At 39.0% G+C, this 24387-nt stretch overlaps 1 protein-coding gene across 1 annotated transcript in view; it reads right to left on the bottom strand.

Moving 5' to 3' along the window:
• Positions 1 to 18889, bottom strand: part of vegfc (vascular endothelial growth factor c) — a 74793-nt gene extending 55904 nt beyond the window's left edge. The window contains exon 1 of the mRNA XM_017439558.3: positions 18536 to 18889. Within this exon, the coding sequence (XP_017295047.1) occupies positions 18536 to 18637 (102 nt within the window). The 5' untranslated portion in view covers positions 18638 to 18889. The remainder of the gene's footprint in view (positions 1 to 18535) is intronic.
• Between the last annotated feature and the right edge of the window lie 5498 nt (positions 18890 to 24387).

Genomic DNA, 24387 nt, shown 5'->3' with positions numbered 1-24387 from the left:
TGGCAGAGTCTCCTGTTAGGCGGAGCTTTAACTCCCACCTCCGGGAGAACTTCGAACATGTTCCGGGGGAGGCGGGGGACATTGAGTCCGAGTGGGCCATGTTNCCATGCCTCCATTGTTGAGGCGGCTTATCGGAGCTGTGGCCACAAGGTGGTTGGTGCCTGTCATGGCGGCAACCCTCAAACCCGCTGGTGGACACCGGCGGTGAGGGATGCCGTCAGGCTGAAGAAGGAGTCCTATCAGGCCTTCTTGGTCTGTGGGACTCCAGAAGCAGCTGACGGGTACCGGCAGTCCAAGCGGCATGCGGCTCTGATAGTTGCTGAGGCAAAAACTCGGGCATGGGAGGAGTTAGGAGAGGCCATTGAGAAAGACTTCCGTACAGCTTCGAGGCAATTCTGGTCCACCATACGGCATCTCAGGAGGGGTTGGACACTCTTCCACTCTGGAGTTGGCTAAGCCCAGTGGTAGGTGACCGTACGCTGGCTGATCGCCGGCCGACCATGATTTAGTTAAAAAAATTATTAAAGTTGACTGAAAGTTGAAAATATGGCTATTTATTAAGTGATATTGTATTTGTGCCAAATATTTACACAACTACAATTTTACAAAAATGCACTATTGAAATACTTATTTAAACAAAAATACAATTAAAATAAATACTAATTGACTGCACCTAATTTAAATCCTAATTTAAGTCACATTAACAAATAAAATAAATTAACATAAATGAAAAAGTGCAAACAAAGCACCAACATACGTCTCACTTCCAGGCCAATGAATAACAACAGAGAACTCTGAAAAACAGACAGATGCTGTACTGTACTGTGCATATATAACGCTGAATTTAATAGATGGCTTGCAAATGGTAAATGGCTTGCACTTATATAGCGCTTTATCTTGTCCAAGGACCCCAAAGCGCTTTACACTACAATCATTCACCCATTCATCCACACATTCACACACTGATGGTGGTAAGCTACATTGTAGTCACAGCTGCCCTGCGGCGGGCTGACAGAAGTGAGGCCGCCATCACACCGGCGCCACCGAGCCCTCTGACCACCACCAGTAGGCAGGGCGGGTGAAGTGTCTTGCCCAAGGACACAACGGCTGAGACAGCCGGAGTGGGGCTCGAACCAGCAACCCTCCAATTACAGGACAAACCCCTACCTACTGAGCCACTGCCGCCCACATAATAGCATCATTTTACTGTTAAACATGGATAATATTTTCACTAAGCATAAAACATGCTTACCATATTCGAATTTCAGCTCAACTAACCATTTTTGGTTAAACCTGCTCACTCCATGTTTATTACTGTATAAAAAATGACGTATTTATGATACACAAGCGCAGCTTAGCCTGCCACCAGGCTAAAAAAATGCTGGGGGAAACCCTGGCTTTTTATTTACAGCTGTCTTTAAGACACTTTTGTTCCCTTAAGCAGGAGGAGGAAAGACCCACTCCTGCTTAAGTAACTAACTTTTACTCAGTACATTTTAATGACTTACTTTTAACCTTAACTAGAGTAGCATAACCCATAAGATGTCAAGGAGTCAGTTCAGGGTCACAGGATTGCAAGACATTTGTTTTCACACACCTTCCATACTCTACGAGACACTCAGCTCAGAACTCCCAGGAAGCTCTTCCCTCCTCCTACAGCGTTAGAGGCCAGCCGGCTTCTTAACACTCCTGTCTTTGTACTAATTTCTACTTCCCTTACCTCGACTAGACGTGTTTATTAAACACACTGAGACAGTACACACCATTTTGTGTTTGCATATTTGATGGTTCACAATAATAAGTGAACAAAGGGAACGTGCCCCTACTCTGCCTAGCCGAGGTGCCCTTCCTCACAACCACTACATACACAAAGAGCCTCCTGTGTCTCCACATGGTCTTTTTAAGTTCATACATAGGTTTATAAGTTTTGCTGGAATAGTTGTAAAGACAGCTGTATATTCTAACAGCCTCAGCCAGCTGCTTCTCAGCAGAGCAGTAGAAACAAAATGACTCCAATAAAGCTCACCGGCATTTCTGCATAATCACGCCCACAACAACTTCTGAACAATCACATTATACTTGGCCTAAACCCCTGAGTGAAAAAGTTCGGTACAAGCTGCTACAAGAACAAAATCATGCAATTTTCATCACCTAACTCCATGAATGAGAGATAATTTTGTGACTCCTCATGGAGTAGGCAAACAGCTTCACTTTACTTGTACTTCAGTAAAATTTTAACAGAGTAATAGTACTTTTACTTGAGTGTGTTATTTCAGTACTCTTTCCACCTCTGTTGGTAACTTTGGTTTTTACTGTGGGAACATGTTGTTGGCTTCTAGAGTGTGGTGAGAGTGCAGGAGAGAGAGCGTCTCAGAGATGCAGAAAATAGCAGGAAAAACGTGTTTGTGGGTCGTCATCCTGTGTGAAGGCCACCCAAACAATAAAATGAAAAGACAGGCTGAACTGTTGTCAGACTCCCTCTTAAATCAAGTTGGACTTGAAGGACATGTCTAATAGCAGCTTGGACTAAAAGTAGATGGACTAGATGTGCTCTGAAAAACTCAGGGTGCACAACAGCTTTTTCAGTTTTTAGTTTGATTTGCACATTTACTTACAGGTTAAAATTCTGGAATAAATAATTGAAACCAGTGAACTAAAGTGAAAAATTGTTCTAAATGAAAAACAACAAATGGTTATTAACCAAGGCTATGTTTATACTGCAGGTCTTAATACTCAATTCCAATTTTTCCAATTTTTACTCAAATTCAAATTATTTATGTGGTCGTTCACAATACATTCTAAATGTGATTTCTATCAAACTCCAGTGTGAAGAGTCTCCAGTTCCTGATTTGAATCCTAATTTAAGTCACATTTACAAATAAATTAAATTAACATAAACCGCCAACACACGTCTCACTTCCAGGCCAATGAATAACAACAGAGAACTCTGAAAAACAGACAGATGCTGTACTGTACTGTTTGTGGCACAGGCTGCATGTTGGATCTCTACATGTAACAATAAAACAAAGCATATCTAATGCTAAATTTAATAGCATAATTTTACTGTTAAACAAAGGCAAATTAGCACACCTCATATTAATATTTTAACTAAGTACAAAACATGCTTACCATATTCGGTCTTGTAAAGCCACCTGCTGAATTTCAGCTCAACTAACCATTTTTGGTTAAACTTGCTCCTTCGATGTTAATTGCTGTGGTTTGTATTTTTACACATTTTTAAAATTAAAAATAACAGAAATTAAAAAAGTTTGTTCTAAAGCCACCCCAGCCTCCCTAAAATGTGAACATCCCATTGAACAGTAATTTTTATGGTTTGTGAGCATTTTCAGCATGTTAAGCAGCTTTTCAGGCTCATAAAAGACCCCTGGTGGAAGACTAATAACCACAGTCAGTTTTGGCCATATCCACTTTTTTTCTATTTTGTCCCCTCTCCTCAGATTGATATAGAATGATGGCAGCGATTAGCCCAGCTGGATGGTTTGCTGGCTTGGTTTTCCCAGGTCATGACTCCCACTCTGCTCCCTTCATCCTCATTCCAGTGACTGAGCAGTGAGATTGTCAGGGAAGCTCAGGCTCAGATCCATATATTCCCAGGGCTCTCTTCTGCTCAATCACTTTGAAATACCTCCACACGGCTTCTTCTTCTTCTGCTTCTTCCTCTTCTTCTTCTTCTGGTGTTTACTGGCAGCTTGCAAATAACTTTTTAAATTAACATAAATGAAAAAGTGCAAACAAAGCACCAACACACGTCTCACTTCCAGGCCAATGAATAACAACAGAGAACTCTGAAAAACAGAGATGCTGTACTGTACTGTGCTTTTTGTGGCACAGGCTGCATGTTGGATCACTACATGTAACAAAATAAAACATATCTAATGCTGAATTTAATAGCATCATTTTCCTGGTAAACATGAACAAATTAGCACGCATCATATTAATATTTTTCTAAGTACAAAACATGCTTACCATATTTGGTCTTGTAAAGCTACTGAATTTCGGCTCAACTAACCATTTTTGGTTAAACCTGCTTGATCTGTGTTTATTGCTGCGGCTCTGACAATATGCTAACTCCAGCAGGAGCTGAAGGAGGCTCTGTCTCAGGGCTCATTAGAGTTCATTAGAGGGCTCTGTGAACAGCGCGTGGACCAGGCAAACCAGCTCCGCTAGAGCAGCGAAATCGTCCATTTTGAACAGAGCGCGGCATGAACGGTCTGCCTCAAGTTACAAAAGGTGCATGACGTGACACCACGCGGGACCTTCGCGCAGGGGCAGAGACAGCGCGATTGCATCACTGTTGGTACGCGCACCCTCACGCTGTGAGGTAGATAAAAGCAGCGGTTTTGGGGGTGTGGGTGGAAAAAAACGTGTATAAAAATGACGTATTTATAATAAACAAGCGGTGCTTAGCCTGGCAGGCCACCAGGCTTATAATACACTGGGGGAAACCCTGAGAAGCTGTTTATTAGACGTATTTTTCTTACAATTCTTATTTCTTCTTCAGCCAGTGTTTTGATGTCTTTTCCCTTGTTTCTTACTGATACAGAGAAACTGACTCTGGATCAGTTTAACTGAGTTTCAGTTATTTTAAGTAGTAACTGACTGAAAAAAAAAATGGACCAGACATCAATGTAAACTCCAGAAATTTGCAGTGTGAATGCTGAGTATTGACTAATTTTGTTAAAAGGTGCTGAAGAAGCTAAAGCTTATTTGAAATTCTTCAGTCACTAAACTGTTAATAATAGTGGAGTTTGAACAGTTGACATTTTAGTACAAAATAGTTTAAAGATGTGATATTTTCTGAAAAAGCTGTAAAAGTTGAATTTTAGCTGAACAATACGTAATTGTTTGTTGAAAATTTAAAGAAAGAAGCACAGACAACCAAAACAAAAAAGAACAAGTAGAAGAAGAAATAAGATGTAGCAGAAAAAATACATCAAAAGATGTTTTGAAGTAGCGAGAAGAAGGAGAGTGTAAAAGACAAAAAGTATAAAAATAAAGAGACACAGGATGCATAGAAAGAAGACAAAAACAGACAAAAATGACATAAGGACGCATAAGGCAATATAAAAAGACCAAAGGCATGTATAAGGACATATAAAACAGCAGCGTTATAGAAGAAACTAAGGGACCTCTTGGCAGACAGAGCATATGCAGTGGATGATTTTCAGCACCAAACCTAATTTGGTGTTTTATTATCTATAAATCGGCTTATAGCCATTTTTGTGTTTGCCACGGTAGTTGTGGTGGCCATCTTGCTTGAAGTTGACACTAAAAGATAATCAGTTTTAAATGTACACACAGTTACTACTTTCTAAAAATGTCAATAAAAATTTGTTTCTTGCTTTTTTTACACACTGAGCACCATGAGTTTGTTTTGACTGCAGTGATGAGAAAACTCCTTTAGGCACAATTTACACATGACTGTGTTCTTCTTTGCGCTACTGTTAGAATTGTTTTTTTGTCTCACATTTCCACTAACCACAGGGCTCGAGTGTGAACAGCAGTGTGTGCACTTGTCAAATGTGGGACATTTGGATGTCCTGTTCTCCCATTATGAGGGAGTTGGGATAGGGAGTGGTGAGGGAGAGTTCTGGGACTGTCCCGCCCAAATCTGGATGGTGGTTGGCAGGTCACTAGCTAAAATCCAAAAGTAGTGAAACTTTCACAAAAAGCAAGGCAGAATTGGTCTTCGTAAGACTAGCATAAGTAAAATTAACAATAGCATGTGTAGAAATAGTCGAATTTGCATTATCAAAGCAGAATTTGCATTAGCAAGGAGAATACAACTAATAACCAGGGTAAAATTAGTATTGGCAGGACGTAATTAGCACTAGCAGGGTAGATTTAGCTTTTTGAAGGCAGAATTAGCTAAACCAGGGCAGAATTAACACTAACAGGGTCAAATGCTAACAAAAAGCAGGGTACAATTAGCACTGGCAGGGCAGAAATAGCATTAGCAGAGAAACATTCCTAGCACAATGCCTGTTAGGATTGGCAGGGCAGTATTAAAAAGAACAGGACAGAATTAGCATTAGCAGTGTGCAAATTCAAATGAGTAGGGCTGAATGAGCTGAACATTTTGAAATATTAATTGTTCAAATAGCACAAAAAATGCTGAAGTCACTTCCTAAAAAAATTTGAATTAGCAGGGCAGAATTTGAATTAGCAATAGTAATTATAGCATTAAAATGCTATAATTGAAAGCAAAATGCAAAAGAGATGAAAAGGGCTCCATTCATTTTCTATGAGAACAAAAACAGCCAAAAAAGCTGAATATTTCAAAAAGTATAAATTGCACGAGACCAAACGGGCTGAATGAGCTGAACATTTTGAGATATGAATTGTTCAAATAGCAGCACAAAAAATGCTTAAGCTACTTCCTAAAAAAACATATGGAATGTATGCTGTTGCATGTATTGACCATAAGACACGTGCATTTCATGAAGTGCACACTTTTTATGTCTCACGCTAAAACACAAACATACACACATGCCCTTTTTTTTGCAGAGAAACCAATGTGCAGTGCAATTTTTCCTGCACAAGCTGGAGTACAATGGGGCACGGCTGCAGAGCTGCCAACTTAGCGACTGTGTCTCTATATTTAGTTGGTTTTCAGACCCTCTAGCCAACAAAGCGACTAGCGACTTTATTCTGTGTTATTGGAGACTTTGGTGACCAAAATCACCAATCATTCTGCAGTTACTGTCCTCAGCGTGCAGCGAGTGCTGCCTGGAGCTTCTCCCACTTTCCAAGTACTGACAGCTGCTCAGTCTCACAGCAGCCTCGTGCAGCGAACCCCGAAAGGAGACCCACTTCACTCCGTGTCCACATTGCAAATGAGGTCCCTCACACCAGGTTAATACACCAAAATATAATCTTACTATTTTGGCTTTATTGGTTTACTTTCTTCAGAGGTGAATGGTATGCACCAATTTCAATGGCTATACACCATTTTCAGACTTGTTCTTGTCCTTTCCCACTCTGATACTGGTGGAGAGAGTTTTCTGTCTATGGTCGGCATTAACAAGACTAAAAGCGGGAACAGCTTGGCACTGGGTGGCACCTTATTATCAATAATGACTGTACAACTGGCTGGACTTGAGCCCAAATGTTTTAAATGGGAGCCCCCTACATTTGTGACTAAAAAAGAAAAATCTGCTAAAACACATACAACACCATTCATAAACATGTAAAAGATGCATACACACACTAACTTGTGTTGTTTGAGTGTCTAAATTGAGAATCTGTTCTTCTTATAAAAAATATTAAATAAATAAGGAAAATAATTAAATTAGTCTGTACTTGTTGATTCATCACTCAAAACAGTGATTGTGCTGGTTCGAAATCTGTCCAAGCTCTGATCAAAGCTTGAAAAAAGCTTGAAATCCTTTGTTTCTTAAAACAAAGGATTAAAACAAGGATCCAGATAACAGAACCAAACTCAGAAGCTTTCCAGTACTCAAGTACTCAGCAGTGTTTGATTATCATGCTTTCATTCATGTTATATTGTTACATTGTTACATTCCAGGATTAAAGGACTAATGTCCCAGCAAGATCTAGAGAAACTCATCCACACATTTATCTTTAGTTGCAATGATTGCTGCAACAGTGTTTTCACAGGTCTGCCTAAAAAGTCAATCAGACAGCTGCAGCTGATCCAGAACGCTGCTGCTCGTGTTCTCACTAAGACCAGGAAGATAGAGCACATCACCCCAGTTCTAAACTCCTTACACTGGCTCCATGTATCTCAGAGAAATCACTGAATGGCTCAGCACCACAATAGGTTAAAGATCTGCTGTTGTTGTATCAACCTTCCAGACCACTCAGGTCTTCTTGTTCTGGTCTACTCTGCATTCCCAGAACCAGAACCAAACATGGAGAAGCAGCATTCAGCTTCTATGCACCACAAATCTGGAACAAACTTCCAGAAAACTGCAAAACAGCTGAAACACTGAGTTCCTTTAAATCAAGGCTAAAAACTCACCTGTTTAGAGTTGCTTTTGAATCATAATAAATGGAACATTGACCAACATATTTGATGTGTACTGATGATTCTGATGATGACACTCAACAAAATGTGACATTTGCTCCTGGTTTAGGGTTAGGGTTGGTGACTGTATGTTGTTGTTTTTGTATGTTGTTTTTATGACTTTTTATTTTTGTGTTTTTATCATGTAAAGCACTTTGATCTGCCTTGTTGCTGAAATGTGCTATACAAATAAGCTGGACTGACTTGACTTACATTTCCCAACTCTCACGTAATTCACCCAGTATCAAAACTTTATTAGCACAGTGAAATGTTTTCATTAAGGTAACCAAGGAACTCTAAATGTTTGAGCTAAATACAGTTACATCAAGGGGTTCTTATCTCAGCAGTAAGAAATGAGACTGAGCTGGAAGCAACACAAAGAAAAAAAATAAACTCACACAAAATGATTGTTGATTTCACACAACATTCTTCAGCAGACTCCAGAGGATTGGGAAATCTGGGTGAGAGACAGACAGAACAAAAGCGAGACAGACAGAAAGTGATAGAATGTGCAACACCATTCACACACAGTTAGAGATTAAGTATTCCCAATAAAGTACTTTCCCATTCCATAGGCTATGTCTGGCTAAAACTACTATAGGAAAACAAACTGTGGGATTTACAGAGCCTATGAAAAGTATGGATGTTTAATGCTTTTATTGCTCTCATAAATCAATCATGGTTAATTTAAAACCTTCAATATCAAAGTGAAATCAACATTTTTCAGTGTAATACCAATTAAATAAAAACATACAAAGTAAAATAAGTGACTGCATAAATATTCACCCCCTCTATGGTGTCCTAATTCAACTCAGAGAAAAGATTATTGAAAAGTAAAACTTAGGGGACGAGTACAAAAGGATTTCCAAGGCCCTAAATATCCCCAGGAGTTCTGTTAAACCTATCAGCAAGAAATGGAAGGAATATGGGACATGTGTAAATCTACTAAGAGCAGGCTGTCCTCACAAAGTGACCACGAAGAAGGAGAACAGTGAGAGAGGCATCCAAGACACCTGTGAGCACTCGGAAGGAGTCTGAAGGAGAACCTGGTCAACAACTGTTGACCAAATTCTTCATTAGTCTAAGCTTTATAGTAGAGGCCAAGAGAAAGACAGTGTTGAAGAAAACTCAGATTAAATCTCTACTAGAGTTTGCCAAACAGTATGTGGAACACTTTATGGTCAAGTACTCTTCTGCAGCCAACCCTAGTTTGCATGTACAGTCTACAGGTACAACAAGAAGAAAAAGTCAGTAAAGGTGAATGCTAGATCAAGAACCATATCCAGTTTGTGAGCTGATGATGAAATAAAACTTCTACTTTGTGTCTCATTAAATTACAAGAGCACTTTGTGGAGGATAGTAAGTGTTGACAGGGAGCTGTGTCAGTCCAAATATGTGGTGTAGCAACTTTTTATTATTTCAAACTTTATTTTAATCTGCAAATAACACAATAAAAACACAGTATGTGAAAACAAACAATAACAAAATTAAGAGAAAACAAAATAAAAGAAATTAGACAAATACCAAATGTACTGATAGGCAAAGTCTAAAATAAATAAGTATTACAAGCACTTTGTAAAACAAGAAAGGCTGCAGGTGCAGCTTATAGGAGCCCACCCCTCTCACATGTTTATTACCTAAAATAAATCTATAATTAAAAAAATAGACTGATTTAAATGTCCAAAATAAAAAGAATAACATAACAATAGAAAACAAGTTAGCATACATCAAAGAGAAGCTCAACCCAAAATAAATGAGTAAATACCTCAGTAAACGACTTCCCCAATCTTCACAACAGAAATCAGCCAACAATGTAACCCATAATACACCTAAACTTAAACCCAAATACTTATTTCTTAGTTTTCAACTCATCACTTCAATCATTGCGTAATTTAACTGAAAAACATCTGTATTTAACATTAGCTCTGCTTGGACAATTTTTAAATATAATTAACCCTTGTTAATTACTGAACCCTCGTTCTTGTCTTAATTTAAAAAAAAAAGATTGAATAGAACAAAGAAGGCCATTACTTGCAACAGGATATGCAAGCTTGTCTTTTGTCTAAGTTCTGTTTGAGGACAATATTGAGTAAACAACAACAAAAATGTATCTAAAAATGCACTATATGAATCATTAATATCACCAACATAAACTTCTTGCCAATAATGAGTTGATTTCAGGCCCAGTATCTGGTGAGGAACAGCTGGAGGGAAGAGTTTTCCTCACGATGGTTAAACCATGTTTAACCCTCCTGAAGCCCAAAAAAGTGAGAGATAGAGAGATAGAGAAGCACTTGTAACTTTGGATCAATTTGACCCAAAGGCCAAAGGAAGGTTAATCTGCTATACTAAATATTTAAATAATGTAATATTATTTCATAGTTAATATCTAATTTTTTTATACACAATTGTTGAACTTTTAAAACTGCTTTTGTTTCCCACCTTTTATACATGTATACTTTATGTAAATTTTAAATCTTTTTGTGCAAAGTTTGTTATTGTATTGTTGACAAATTAACAAAGCGATAAAAGTCTTTTTGGCTTTAGATTATTCAAAGTAAACCAAAGGGTTATTTGCTCTGTTCTGAAGGCAATATTAATGTTAATCAGCCTTATATTTTCATTGACGTAAAACGGTGTACAAGGGGTTTACTGCATATAAAAAACTAGCATTTGTAGCACAAACAGAAGCTGTCATTGTTAATGCAGGTGTCATATTTGGGGTCATAGATTAGGGTAGAAGTGGGTCTATGACATCATAGTTTTCAAAAGCTTAGGCTTACTTTAGGCTGTCCACACAAAACCACAATAGTGACATTTCAAAATTTGTTTTACTCAGGAACACAGTTTTTGAAAATGTACATTAGGGGGTTCTAAAATGCAGTTTCCGTGTTGACGCAAGTCTAAAACATCACAAAAAACAAAAAATGTTCCTGTGTGGTCAGGGCCAAAAAGATAAAATTCTTTTCTTGCAGTCTCCCACCAAAAGCATGTTTTAGTCTTTGTCCCAGTGCTTCACATGCCTGAAGGATTTCTTGACAACTGTTAGCTTTCATTTGTCCCAATAACGACACAGATGAACAGAAAGTGCTTAGACAAACAAATCAAATAAAAGCAACCAGAATGATACACTTGTAATAAGTTCTTAGAGTATAATCTGTAGTTTTCAGAGCCTCATCAGACCAACCTCTAAAGCTGAAGGCAGTAATAGGTTGGAGAGCTGCTGGCCAACAAAGTGAAAAACACTGTAGTTCAAAGGGTCAGATAAGAACAGCACTGATAAGCATGGCAGTGTGTGCCTGAAAAGACCCAGCAAATATTTAGACAGAAGGCAAATCAAACATTCAAAGACAAGCAGCAGGAACCAAGAAAGTCTCTCAAAGGGGTGTGATATTCAAAAAGAAACGTCGTACTTAAAGTATATTTCCAAATAAATAATGATGCAGCCTGACCATTTTTCAGCTCTGTTCAACTTCAAAAGGTCTCCCCCCACCAACACCACACACACACACACACACACACACACACACACACACACACACACACACACACTGTAGCTAAAAATAGTATCAGTTGCAGGTGTTTAAAAGTGAATCAGTTTTTGATGAATATTCAGGGATTGCATTCTGAGAGTTTTATTGAAATCTATCCACTGGTTTCTTAGTAATTCTGCTAACAGACAAACAAGGTTGCCACAAAAAGTTACTGCAAATGTTTTAAGCAAAAATGTCTCACGAGGTACTATGTTCAGAGTGTATGTTGGGGATAATGCTCAACTACTACCGCACCAAATTTTAGTTGAATATCTGCAAATTTCCTGAAATTTGTGTTTGCTAAGGTCAGTTGGCTGTGGCAGCCATCTTGAATTGGATTGAGTCCAAAACTTAGTCAGTTGTAGATGTACAGCCACGTAGTACCGTATTTTCCGGACTATAAGGCGCATTTAAAAGCCTTCAATTTTTTTTAAAAAACAACAATGCACCTTATAATCCGGAGCGCCTCATACATGTAAGAAGTCGTGACGTTTTAGTACGACTTTGGTAAACTACAAAGCTGCACCTCTTGCAGCTTTAAGGCTCAGTGATAGTCAGGCTTTGTAGTTTTGAAGGGGCTCCACGCTCGGACCTGAGCAAGCGGTGTAGGTATTTATACTTGACGCTTAAGTCAGTGCAGCGTTCTTCCATGAGTTTTGAACCGTTTGATTATCTTTGTGATCTCTCATAGAGGGATCATATAAATGCTGATACAGGCGAACCAGCTCCACTAGAGCACCAAAATCATCCATTTTGAATGGAGCGTGGCGTGCGCAGTCCACGCAAAGTTACAAAAATTGGGAGGTGCACGCACCTAATAGTCCGGTGTGCCTTATATATGACAAAAGTTTGAAAATGGACCATTCATTGACAGTCCAGGAAAATACGGTAATCAAACATATATAATGTGTATGGACTGAACCCCATGCCTACATTTCCATAAAAGAAGTTTCACTGACGTAAAACGTAAAATCTGTCAATCTGTGTTGGATTACTCTGTGGCTTTCTCAAAGACCCGAATGTGTGACACAAAAAACTGAATTTTGGAATTGAAATTGAATTATCAAACTAAAAATTAAAGTACTCAAACTGAATTTTGACTACAACAAAATACAGTTTCAAAGCAAATGAATTCAGTTTCAAACCATTAAATTTAGTGTAAATTTAGTGAAATTCATTTTCAAACCAATGGATTTGATTTCAAATTACACAAATACAGATTCTGTTTGAGCAATTCAAATTTAGTTTCTGATGGCACAAGTTTCTGACCATATATCAACAAATCCTAGAAGTGGACTGAAGGACAGCATAGAGGCACTCATCATGGCAGCACAAGAGCAATAGAGGCCAGGGTCTATCATACCAGATAGGACCGAAGATGGAGGCTGTGTAAAGATGCCCCTGAGACAGTCCAGCACATAATAGTAGGATGTAAGATGCAGGCAGGCAAAGCATACATGGAACGCCATAACCAAGTGGCTGAAATAGTGTACAGGAACATCTTTACTGAGAATGGACTGGAAGTCCCACAGTCAAAGTGGGCGACTTCACCTAAGGTGATGGAGAATGACAAGGCTAAGATACTGTGGGAATTCCACTTTTCTCTCCGTCTCCTTCATTTAGTTTATCTTAGCTCATTTTTTAGATATTGTTAGTTTGTTAGATTCCTAATTGTTATTTAGTTCAGCTTCAACTTTATCATGATTTCATCCATCTTCTTCCGCTTATCCGGGGTCGGGTCGCAGGGGTAGCAGCCTAAGCAGGGAAACCCAGACTTCCCTCTCCCCAGTCACTTGATCCAGCTTCTCCGTAGGAATCCCAAGGCGTTCCCAGGCCAGCCGAGAAACATAGTTACTGCAGACGCTGCACCAATCCGCCCATAGATCTCCAGTTCCATTTTTCCCTCATTCGTGAACAAAACACCAAGATACTCTCTGAACTCCTCCCATGCCCGAGTTTTTGCCTCACCGACCACCCAAGTTTGGACTGCCAGTACCCATAAGCTGCTTCTGGAGTCCCACAGGCCAAGAAGGCCCGATAGGACTCCTTCTTTAGCCTGACAGCCAGAGGGCATCCCTCACTGCCAGTGTCCACCAGCGGGTTCGAGGGTTGCCGCCACGACAGGCACCAACTACCTTGCGGCCACAGCTCCGATAAGCCGCCTCAACAATGGAGGCACGGAACATGACCCACTTGGGCTCAATGTCCCCCACCTCCCCCGGAACATGTTCAAAGTTCTGCCAGAGGTGGAAGTTAAAGCTCTGCCTAACAGGAGACTCTGCCAGACGTTCCCAACAGATTTTAGGACTGGCTCAGACTGCCAAAATAACAACGAAAATTTTAAATAAAAAGGGAAAACTCAGATTTTTAAAAGGGATTAAACATAGAGAAACGCAAAAGACTTGTAGTGTTATTTAAGATGAAAAAGTAAAATAACATTAAAATTTTATTTGAAGTTTACATCTGAAAACATACGAAGTTACTGAATAATGCTGCTGTTTTCAACATTTTGTTGTTTCAGATCTTTTTTATTATCAGACAGATAATCATTTTCATTATGATGGTCAGTAAATTACCAGTAAAAATGAAAAGGACCAATTTAGGTTGTATTTGCAGATTTGGCCTTTACCCACAATGTTGAAATGAGTGGTAAACCCCCTTTCATATTATTTTCTACAAAGGCATTACAGTGCAGCAATAATAATCAACACAAATGGCATTTTGAAATGTTCTAAGGAGTGGGATCATTAGGTCAAAAGGGCTTACTCTCATGTATGAAGCAATAATTGTTCAGAACTTGTTTGTTTAACTAAAAATATAAAGCCAATGAAAACACAGAAGACAAGTTAAAAAAATTAGAAACAGGAAAAATGATCATGATGAAAAAATGAGGCATGTGTTCATTCACGAGGCTGACTGGAGATCTTTTTTTGGTTGGGGAGTGCGTGTGTGTGGTGTGTGTGTGTGTGTGTGTGTGTGTGGGGGGGGGGGCACCGAAACTGGGCCGAAACTGACCCGAAACTGACCCACTGCCAAACTGGTCATGCTGAAGGATGTTGCAGGCACCAGATCACTGTCCATGGCGTCTCCAGCCTCTGACAGACACAGCAAACCTTCTTGCCACAGCTCACATTGATGTGCCATCCTGGATGAGCTGCACTACCTGAGCCCCTTGTGTGGGTTGTAGAGTCCGCCTCATGCTACCACGAGTGTGAAAGCACCACCAACAATCAAAAGTGACCAAAACATCAGCCAGAAAGCAAAGGTACTGAGAAGTGATCTGTGGTTAGTTACCATAACTACACAGATGATACACAGCTCTACATTACAATGTCACCAGGTGACTCTGAACCTATCCTAGCACTGAACAGATGCTTAGAACAAATCAATGTGTGGATGTGCCATAACTTCCTCCAGCTGAACAGAAACAAGACTGAAGTATTTATCTTTGGACCTAAAGAGGAACGATCCAGAGTCAGCGCGCAGCTTCAGTTATTACAGCTAGAAACTAGTGATCAGGCCTGAAATCTGGGTGTGGTGATGGACTCAGACCTGAACCTTCAGAGCCACATAAAAACAGTTACAAAGTCAGCCTTTTATCACATGGAGAACATTTCCAGAATTAAAGAACTAATGTCCCAGCAAGCTCTAGAGAAACTCATCCCTGTGTTTATCTTTAGTCACATTGATTACTGCAACAGTGTCTTCACAGGTCTGCCTAAAAACTCAATCAGACAGCTGCACCTGATCCAGAACGCTGCTGTTCATGTTTCGTATTTTTTTAAGGCTAGTTGGCTGTGGCAGCCATCTTGAATCAGATTTACTCCAATAGTTAATCAGTTGTAGATGTGCATCCAATGATTACTTTCTGTAAGTTTCAATAAAACCCGTCCAGTGGTTCATAACATATTTTGCTAACAGACAAACACATGAACACACACAGACATGAGCAAAAACATACTTGTCTGCATTTGACACTTGATAGCGTGCAATAATTATTGCCTGTGGCCCTCAAATCCCCAATATATTTTTTATATTTGGCCCACTTGCAACTAAAGTTGAGTAGCCCTGATCTAAGATGATTCTATTACTGCTGCAGTCCTGATATCACCCCCCCCCCCCCCACACACACACACACATTTGTATTTCTATTCTTTTTTAAGCATGAACTGAATTCTATTCATTTCTGTACCCTAACCCTAACCCTTTCCCTAAACCTAGCCAATACCATGACATACTTAACTCTAACCTAATCTCAATTCACACTTTACCTCTAAGCCTAACTCCTAACCAAAAAAATGGCACTCCACCATATTAGGACTGGGATATGGACCCCAAAAGGACTAGTGGTCCTGACAAGGTAGGCATGACTGAAAGAAAAGGTCCTAAGAAGGTAACAAAAACACACACACACACAGTGACACCTGTCTTTATTGGTTCTTTTCTCTGTTAGATTTGGCCCCAGCCACCTCCCTCACTGAGAGATTTTTGTGCTCGGTTTCCTTCTCTCATCTAATTTCTTGAGTAATGCAGCTCAATTATTTGTTTGTTGATGCATTCCATCAAATAAAAATGCCCGTGATGCAGCAGTCCACTAATGAACCCCAAGCCTTTATTGGAGGTTAGCTCACATTTTACTATAAGCAGAAAAGGTGAAACTAAACTTTCAGCTTTATTGGGTGGCTTTCAACCACCATACATTTCAACTTTGAACCACAACAGAATTTATCATGATCCAATTCAGGTTTTAACCACATCATTTAGCCTTTAAATGCAGTATGAGAACACAAATAAAATTTTAATCTTAATACAATTTAGCCTTTAATCAATCCAAAATTGAGTCATTAATAACAATACAACTCAGCCTTTATTCACACCTTTAACCAGGATACAGTGAACTTAAATATGAGATTCAATGGAATACAATACAACAAAACAAAAGACTGATTTAGTTCAGTTATTGAGAGCAATTATTTGCTATCTAATAAAACAATGCTGCTCACAAAAAGGTCTCGTGCTCGACCCACAATAACAAACAAAACACAAAAATGATAACATATCTTGACTTCATCATTTCAACATTCAAACCCAAATCAAAACTTTGCACTTCGTTTAAAATAATGCGTAAACAAACCTCAAATAACAAAAACAAATTAATGCAAATTGAAAATGTCAAATTATTCAAGTAAAATTGTTTAGCTCTGCTCACCACAAAGTCTGTAGTCAGCACATTAACTTGTTTCAGGGCCCACACAACTGTGCACTTCAGCACCAAATCAGAACCAACCTGATATTAAGATCCAGCATCAGAAGCCGATAATGTTACACACTTCATTCCAAACGAAAGTTAAATGCAGTAAAGCCAGTGACAGGTTTACCTGCACTCAGGACGTGTACTCTGTCTGACTAACATCAAACACAGCCCGTATGATGAGAGCCTTCACTGCTTTCTTCACAGTAACAGCATGTAAAACAAGAATCAGTAAACATCTGTCAGGCAGCGCCCACCAATCAAAATGCTGGGCTCTGTCTCAGTTTGTGGACCAGGGGTAAAGAGGTGCACCTCACCCTAATGTAATCAGGAGAATTTAATTATCCAAAGCTTTATATTCTCAACCTGCTTCTAACAAACTACATCATTAAGGAATCAAATGGGATTCAGACTCAGTGAAATGAAACAACTCTGTTAGTAGGATGTATGGATTATTTTCTTCAGTAAACCAACACTGAGTGATATTCTTCACAAATCTACAATAATGTAGGTTAGTCTATGTGATATAAGTTAGTCTACATTTTCTAGGTTATTCTACATGATGCATGTTGCTCTGAATGGTGTGGGTTAGTCTAAGATGCAGGTTAGTCTACATAATTTATGTTAGTCCACATGATGATGATACTCTGTCAGAGGTTAGTCTATGTGATATAAGTTAGTCTACATTAGATAGGTTATTCTACATGATATACGTCGCTCTGGACGATGTGGGTTAATCTACATTAGTGGTTCCCAAAGTGTGGGGCGTGCCACCTAAGGGGGGCACAGTGCCATTGCAGGGGGGGGCGTGGGAAGCAGTATGGATGAATAAAAAAAAAAAAAAACAGTTACACAAAAGTGTTTCACTGTAAAGATGGTTTGTAGTTTGTTTTGTTGCAACGTGAAGTGTGAAATAAACTTCAGTGGAGTTTGAAAACAAAATATGTGTATATGTTTATGTCTGGTTGAACAATGTGTGTGCCCAGTTCATTTTTTTTTTTTTTTTTTTTTGGGGGGGGGTTTTTTTGTAATCCATAGGGGGCCCAGAGGAAAATCTTTGGGAACCACTGGTCTACATGATGAGGTTAGTGTATGCTTTAGGTTAGTCTATACTTTAGGTTAAACTACAAAATGATGTTAGTCTACATGATTTGTTAGTCCATGTGATGTTGATTAGTCCACATTATCAGGTCAGTCTATGTGATGTGGGTTAGTCTGTATGATATTGGTTTGTCTACAGGGTGTAAGTTGGTTTACATGATGTGGGTTAGTCCACATGTGGGGTTGGTTCTCCTCTCAAAGGAAACTTTGATCCAACTGACTGGAACTGTCTCAGTGTTACTTTAATGTTCAGAATGCACAAGAATGATGAAGAATGCACAGCTGACGTTCAAAAAAAGTTTCCAGTGATCTGAAACAAGTGCAGTTCTTTCACAAAACATTTATCTATTTATTTAGTTAGTTAGTTATTTTCATTCATTCATTTTTATTTCCTGTGATAAAAATCACTGTAAATATTGATTAATGAATGAATGTAAATACAGTATTTCCCCGTGGCCAGCATACACATGGGTTCCGACATGAAGTCGGATTTTACACCCCGGAAAGCTGGTAGGGGACTGAGGGGACAGAGGGGACAGGGATTGTCCTGGAATGTGAGAAGGTCTCAGCTGGTCCGGGACCAGACTCGACCAGACTCACCGGTTCGTCCATCTGCTCCTCCTCGGAGTATCCAGGGTAGTCGCTGGCTCGGTTCCTGTTCAGCAGAGAGACCAGGAGCAGACACAATCCCAGGAGGTGCATGTTTAAAGAAAGTCCACGATTCGAAAACCAGACGGAGAAGAGGGGGTGGAGAGGTTAAAACCCCCTCCCCGGAGTGTTCGCTGCCCCGTCCCGCTGCAGCTGGTTTCTCTGCCTTTCCTTTGTGTTCCTGTCAGGACCGGCTCTGGCTCCGGTTCCCTGGGGGGTCTGTGGCATGTGTGTGGACTCTGCTGCGGATGGAAGCCCGGTCATATGGAACCAGATTAATCCGGAGGGTCAGCGGAGACTCGCGTCCATTAATCCCAGGAAAACCAACCATATGTGCCTTCAAAATAAGAGCCTTCAAATCTGCATGAACACGAGGGGTTCAGAGTCCAACTACTGATCACCTCTCTGACAGAGAGTTTATTCAGCTGTTTGGATTACTATTAAAGAAAACAATAAACTGCACGGATCAACCCCAAAAACAAAAGTAAAACACCTTGTAAAGATGCTGCTGAAGCTGGTCAGAGTGTCATTATCCACAGTGAAACAAGTCCTGTCCCAACATGGGCTGAAAGGTCCCTCAGAGAGGAACAAACCATTACTCTGACAGCAACATTGGAAAGACTAACTAATTACAGATTAATTACACAGTGACAAAAGACCATAATTTTTGAAGACATGCCCTGTGGTTTGATGAAACTAAAATTGATGTTTGGCCATCATGACCATTGTTACATTTGGAGGAAAAAGGGAAAAGCTTGCACCATCCGAACTAGGGATATTTTTGGGGACTTGTGCACTTTGCACTATTTAGATGCCACAAAATAGATGACTCCGTTCCACCAGTTCTGACAGGAAGAATGAGACAAAAGTCCTACAAACTATTGTGAGAAGCTTGTGGAGGAAACCCCAAACAGTTTGATCCAAGTCATACAGTTTAAAGGCAATGCTACAAAATACTAAGAAAATGGATATAAAAGTGTAACTTTAAAGAAAGCAATAAAAAACTCTCCAACAAATTCTCTCTCATTATTTTGGCATTTAAAAAACAAATATTTTTGGCAATCCTAACTGACTTAAAACAGGAAATGTTCAGTCTGATTTAATGTCAGTCAATGAGAAATAAAGTGGTTGTATTTTTATATAGTGAATGTATAATGTCTATGTGGTAAGATAAGATAAGATAACTGAAAACACCTGGGTGAAGACAATGGGAACAGGCTGGACATTAGTGGAGGAGAGTACAGGAGACGTCACTTCTGGGTGGTAGGATTTGAAATTGTTTGGTGGATTAAATAAGCCCTACAATGACTGTAGCTTCAACCTCAGGTGGAACTAGTGAGGATGAAATGGAATGGATGATTTCAAGAGGTACAAGAATGAAAAGATTACATAAAGAAAGACAGGAAAGAGCTACAAGCTGGTCAGAAAAAAGTAAATCTAGAGCTGGTTCTAGCAAGAAGCCAAAAGCTAATGCAATTCTGAGGAAACAGAAGCAGGCAAAACAAAACATGGAAGAAGAAGGGAACATAATGACTCAATTTAGGAAAAAATGGAGAACATTTTTATCCAACAAAGTTACTAAAGCAACTGAGGAAGAAATCGGGAGAATTAAACTATCAAGGCTTTGGAGAAACAAAAAAAATACTAAGTAGGTAACAAGAAGAGCAAATAATCAAAATGACATTACTAGTAGGAGAAAGGATTAAAGTGTATATACCAGGTTCATTTGCAAGGTTGAGAGAAGTAATATCAGGAGTTGTCACTTATTGTGACAATGGAAGAAACATGAAGTTAAAGGAGGGAAAATAATAGAGGCAACCAGGATTAAGAATAAAAGAGACAGTGTTTACAAGATACCATGTCAGTGATTCTTCAGCTCCAATAGGTTCTACCAGAGTCAATACAGATGGGATATATTAACTATAGACTTCGAGAAAACATACCTAAACCACTAAGGTGCTTCACTTGCCAAAGAATGGGGCACATTGTAAAGGATTGTAAAGGAAAAGTAAGATGTGCAAGATGTGGAGGCCCACATGAGTGTGGAAAATGCAGAAAACTGTGGAGGAGAGCACAGTGCAGCATATGGTGGTTGCATAGTTCAGAGAGAAGCCAGAGAGTTAAAATAATGGAAAGAGTGTTATATGCTAAAGCTTTAAAGAGGGTAAGAAGTGAGTGTTTAAGAAACATAAGGACATAAGAAAAAGACCAGAGAGACATGGTGCCAAGCTCTATTAGTGAGCAGAATAATCAGAAACAAATATGTTTGCCCCCAGCAACTGTAAATAATATATGTACACATAAATGCAAAGTGGATTAAAATTACAATGGTAGTTAAAAAAGAGATCCATATGTCATGTTGTAAACGTATCTGTACAAATGAAAAAGAAAAGTGAGAAAATCAAGACAACTGTGGAGGCAGCAGGAAAGTTTCTTGACATGAAAGAAATTCAAGCAGATCAGATCGATACTTTATTAAAAACAACAGAAACACCAGGAAATGTACAAGAGTTGGACTGAAACATGGATATTGGTTTTATATTTAATTCAATGGAAAGCCAGAAGTTTGATTGCTAACGGACAATAACTAAAAATGTACATTTAAGAATTAGAAAAAGTACCAGACACATTATGCATACAGGAAACTTGGTTTAAATCCCAAATCGACTTTAAAATCCCAGGATATAGCTCTGGACAAACCTGACAAGAGAAAACTTAATAGATTACAAAAGAAAAAGGGCAGTGGCTTGTAAGATAATTAAGGATGCAAAAATGAAAACATGGAGAGATTACTGCTCTACCATAGGTTCAGAAGTAAAACTACAAAATGTCTGGTCAATGTTTAAGAAAATGAGTGGGAAAAGAAATGCAGTTAAAATTCCAGCTCTGGTAAGGGGTATGAAGATCATAGCATCAAATAAAGAAAAAGCAGATGTGTTGGGTGAGACATTTGATGTTGTGCACAGTGATGAACATCTGGGGGATTTGGCAGCAGAAGGTACAGAAACTCAGAGAGTTTGGAGATGTAGGACAGAAGAGAGGAAACACTAGATATGGATAAAACTATGAATTAACTTAAATTGCTGTTAAAAGGTGCAGGTTCAGCTCTAGTGGAGGACAATATCTGTTTCAACAGCTCCCAGAAGCAACATTGAACATAGTACTAGAACTTTTTAATAAAATATGGAGAGAAGGTAAGATACCATAATTGATGACTCTGAAATTGTCCCTAGGTGTGAGTGAGAGTGTGAATGGTTGTTTGTCTTGTTTGTCTATACGTGTCTCTGCAATGGACTTGCGATCTGTCCAGGGTGTCCCCTGCCTCTCACATGGTGACTTCTGGGGATAGGCACCAGCTCCCCGTGACCCGGAATGGAGAAGCAGGTAAAGAAAATGGATGGATGGATGGTAAGAGACCAAACAACTGGAAAAGGGCCACACTACTACCATTTAATAAACCAGGGAAGGACCCCACTAACCCAAATAATTATTGACCAATAGCTTTAACAGCACACATGTGTATATGGAAGAAGAAAATAACTGTTAATAGACTAGAGTATATTCTTGATCCAAAAGGGATGATTAGTGATTATCAATGAGGATTCTGCTAATCACTAATCATCTCTGGCTGGTCCACAGTGGATGCATTGGCTAGAGTGAGTAATGATATAGAAAAAACAATGAAAATGAAAGAATTGAATATTATTGTATACTTTCTTTTAGAAAAAGCTTATGATTCAATGTGGAGAGAAGAGTTGCTTATTAAATTAAGTCAAATGGGAATAGTTGGGAGGTTGTATAATTTTCTTATCTTTACAGACAAGAAAATAGGAGTGAAGGTTAGAGCTGACTATTCAAAAATTAAAGGTAGATAAAGGTACACCAGAAAGATGTGCAATCAGTTCGATCCTATTTAACATTATGATATATTTACAGATTTAGATAGATGTATAAAATCTGCATTATATGCAGATGATTCCAAATGGATTAGGGGAAAGAATGTATCATATTTGATAGAAAACACGAAAAAGCAATCAGTAAAGTAGAGTTCATGATCTTATATGAATGGTAAATGGTAAATGGCCTGCACTTGAATAGTGCTTTATCTAGTCCCAGGACCACAAATCACTACAATCAGTCATTCACCCATTCATCCGCACACTGATGGTAGTAAGCTGCATTGTAGACATAGCTGCCCTGGGGCAGACTGACAGAAGTGAGGCTGCCATTACACCGAACCCTCTGACCACCACCAGGGTCGTTGTGCCCAAGGACACAAGGACTGAGATAGACAGAGCGAGGACACTAACTGGCAACCCTCTGGTCACAGGATGGACGGCAGTGGCTCAGGAGTTTCAGGTTATCAATAAGTAAGTCATGTCAGTGCTACATGATGATTACAAATAAGGCAAAGATTTGTAAAGGAAAGTTAGCAATATATGGCCAGCCATTAGAGATGGTTTCTGAATTTAAGTATCTTGGATTATGGTTAGACAGTAAGTATACATGGAAACCACATGTAATATTGGAACCAAAATGTAAAAAAAAGTCATTCATCTTATAAAAGCTGTGGCAGGAAGTGATTTGGAGGCAGACAAACAGTCACTAACAAACATCTACAGGGCACTCATGAGGTCAGCGTTAGATTATGGGTGCACTGTGTATGGAGAAGCACCAAAGTCAACATTACAAAAAGCAGATATACTACAATAGGAGGCACTAAGAGTATGTACAGGAGCAGTGAAAACAACCCTCATTAATGCTTTATTAGTTAAAGCTGGTGAGACTCTGCTGGAAATGAGAAGAATTAAACTGTCACTAATATACAGGATAAAAGTGAAAGGAAGCAAGAATGATAACCCTGCAACAAACATACTACACAGCTGTTGGGAATATTCCACGTTCCAGAGAAATGGATTTGGATGGACAGGGAACAAATGGGCTAAAGTGTATGAAATAGAAGAGAAGAAGTTCACACAAATCAATCCAGTCAGTACTATTCCCCCGCGGCTATCTGTATTTACGGCAGAGATGGTGGCAATAATCACGAGCTTGCATTGGGTGAAAGAGGTCAGATTGAATAGGGTGGTGGTGTGCAGATTCAAAATTTGTCACAGAAAGCATTCAAACAACAGGTAATGTAGCTGTTGTCAAGACAACTGCTGCTGGTTTATTGTATTTTTTGTTGTTGTTTTGTTTAAGGTGGCAATAGTTGCATTTTATTTAATATAAAGCGTCAAGTTTAAATGTGTGGAAGTTTTAGTAAATTTGTGTGATGTTTATTATGTATGGTTAAGTGTACATTCAAATGTGAGGGGGAACTTTTGTTTCGTTCCACGGACCATGTGGAAAAACTTTGACTGGTGCACTTAGATCCACATGGGGCATTCAAGCTGAAGAAGCTGATCATAAGAATTAAGTTTTATTCCTCTGGAGTCAATGCGGCTAATGAGGTACGGTTTTGTTTTTTTTGTATCTTTTATTTGTGTAAATACTCCATTTATTGTGAACTGATTTAGGTTTGTGTTACCTTCTTTTAGTTCTGACGGCATTTTTGGGGACTTTGTAAGACATGTCCACAATAAATGGCTGTTGAAACCAAGAACTGCGTTCAGCCTTGATTAAACTCGAGAGGAGTAACAGTATAGCTCTAAATTTACATCTTAAAACTTGCTTATTAGAAATTACCAGCTTTATTACTTTGTTTAGAAATAAACCATAAAATCTACTTTGATTTCAAACCAATAATGAAAAGAAAAATAGATTTAAAGTAATTCCTTAAGAAGAAATTTGAATTGGTTGGA

Source organism: Kryptolebias marmoratus, linkage group LG6 (genome assembly GCF_001649575.2).
Source record: "Kryptolebias marmoratus isolate JLee-2015 linkage group LG6, ASM164957v2, whole genome shotgun sequence".
In the NCBI taxonomy this organism is placed as follows: Eukaryota; Metazoa; Chordata; class Actinopteri; order Cyprinodontiformes; family Rivulidae; genus Kryptolebias; species Kryptolebias marmoratus.
This window is presented reverse-complemented; position numbering and strand designations above follow the sequence as displayed.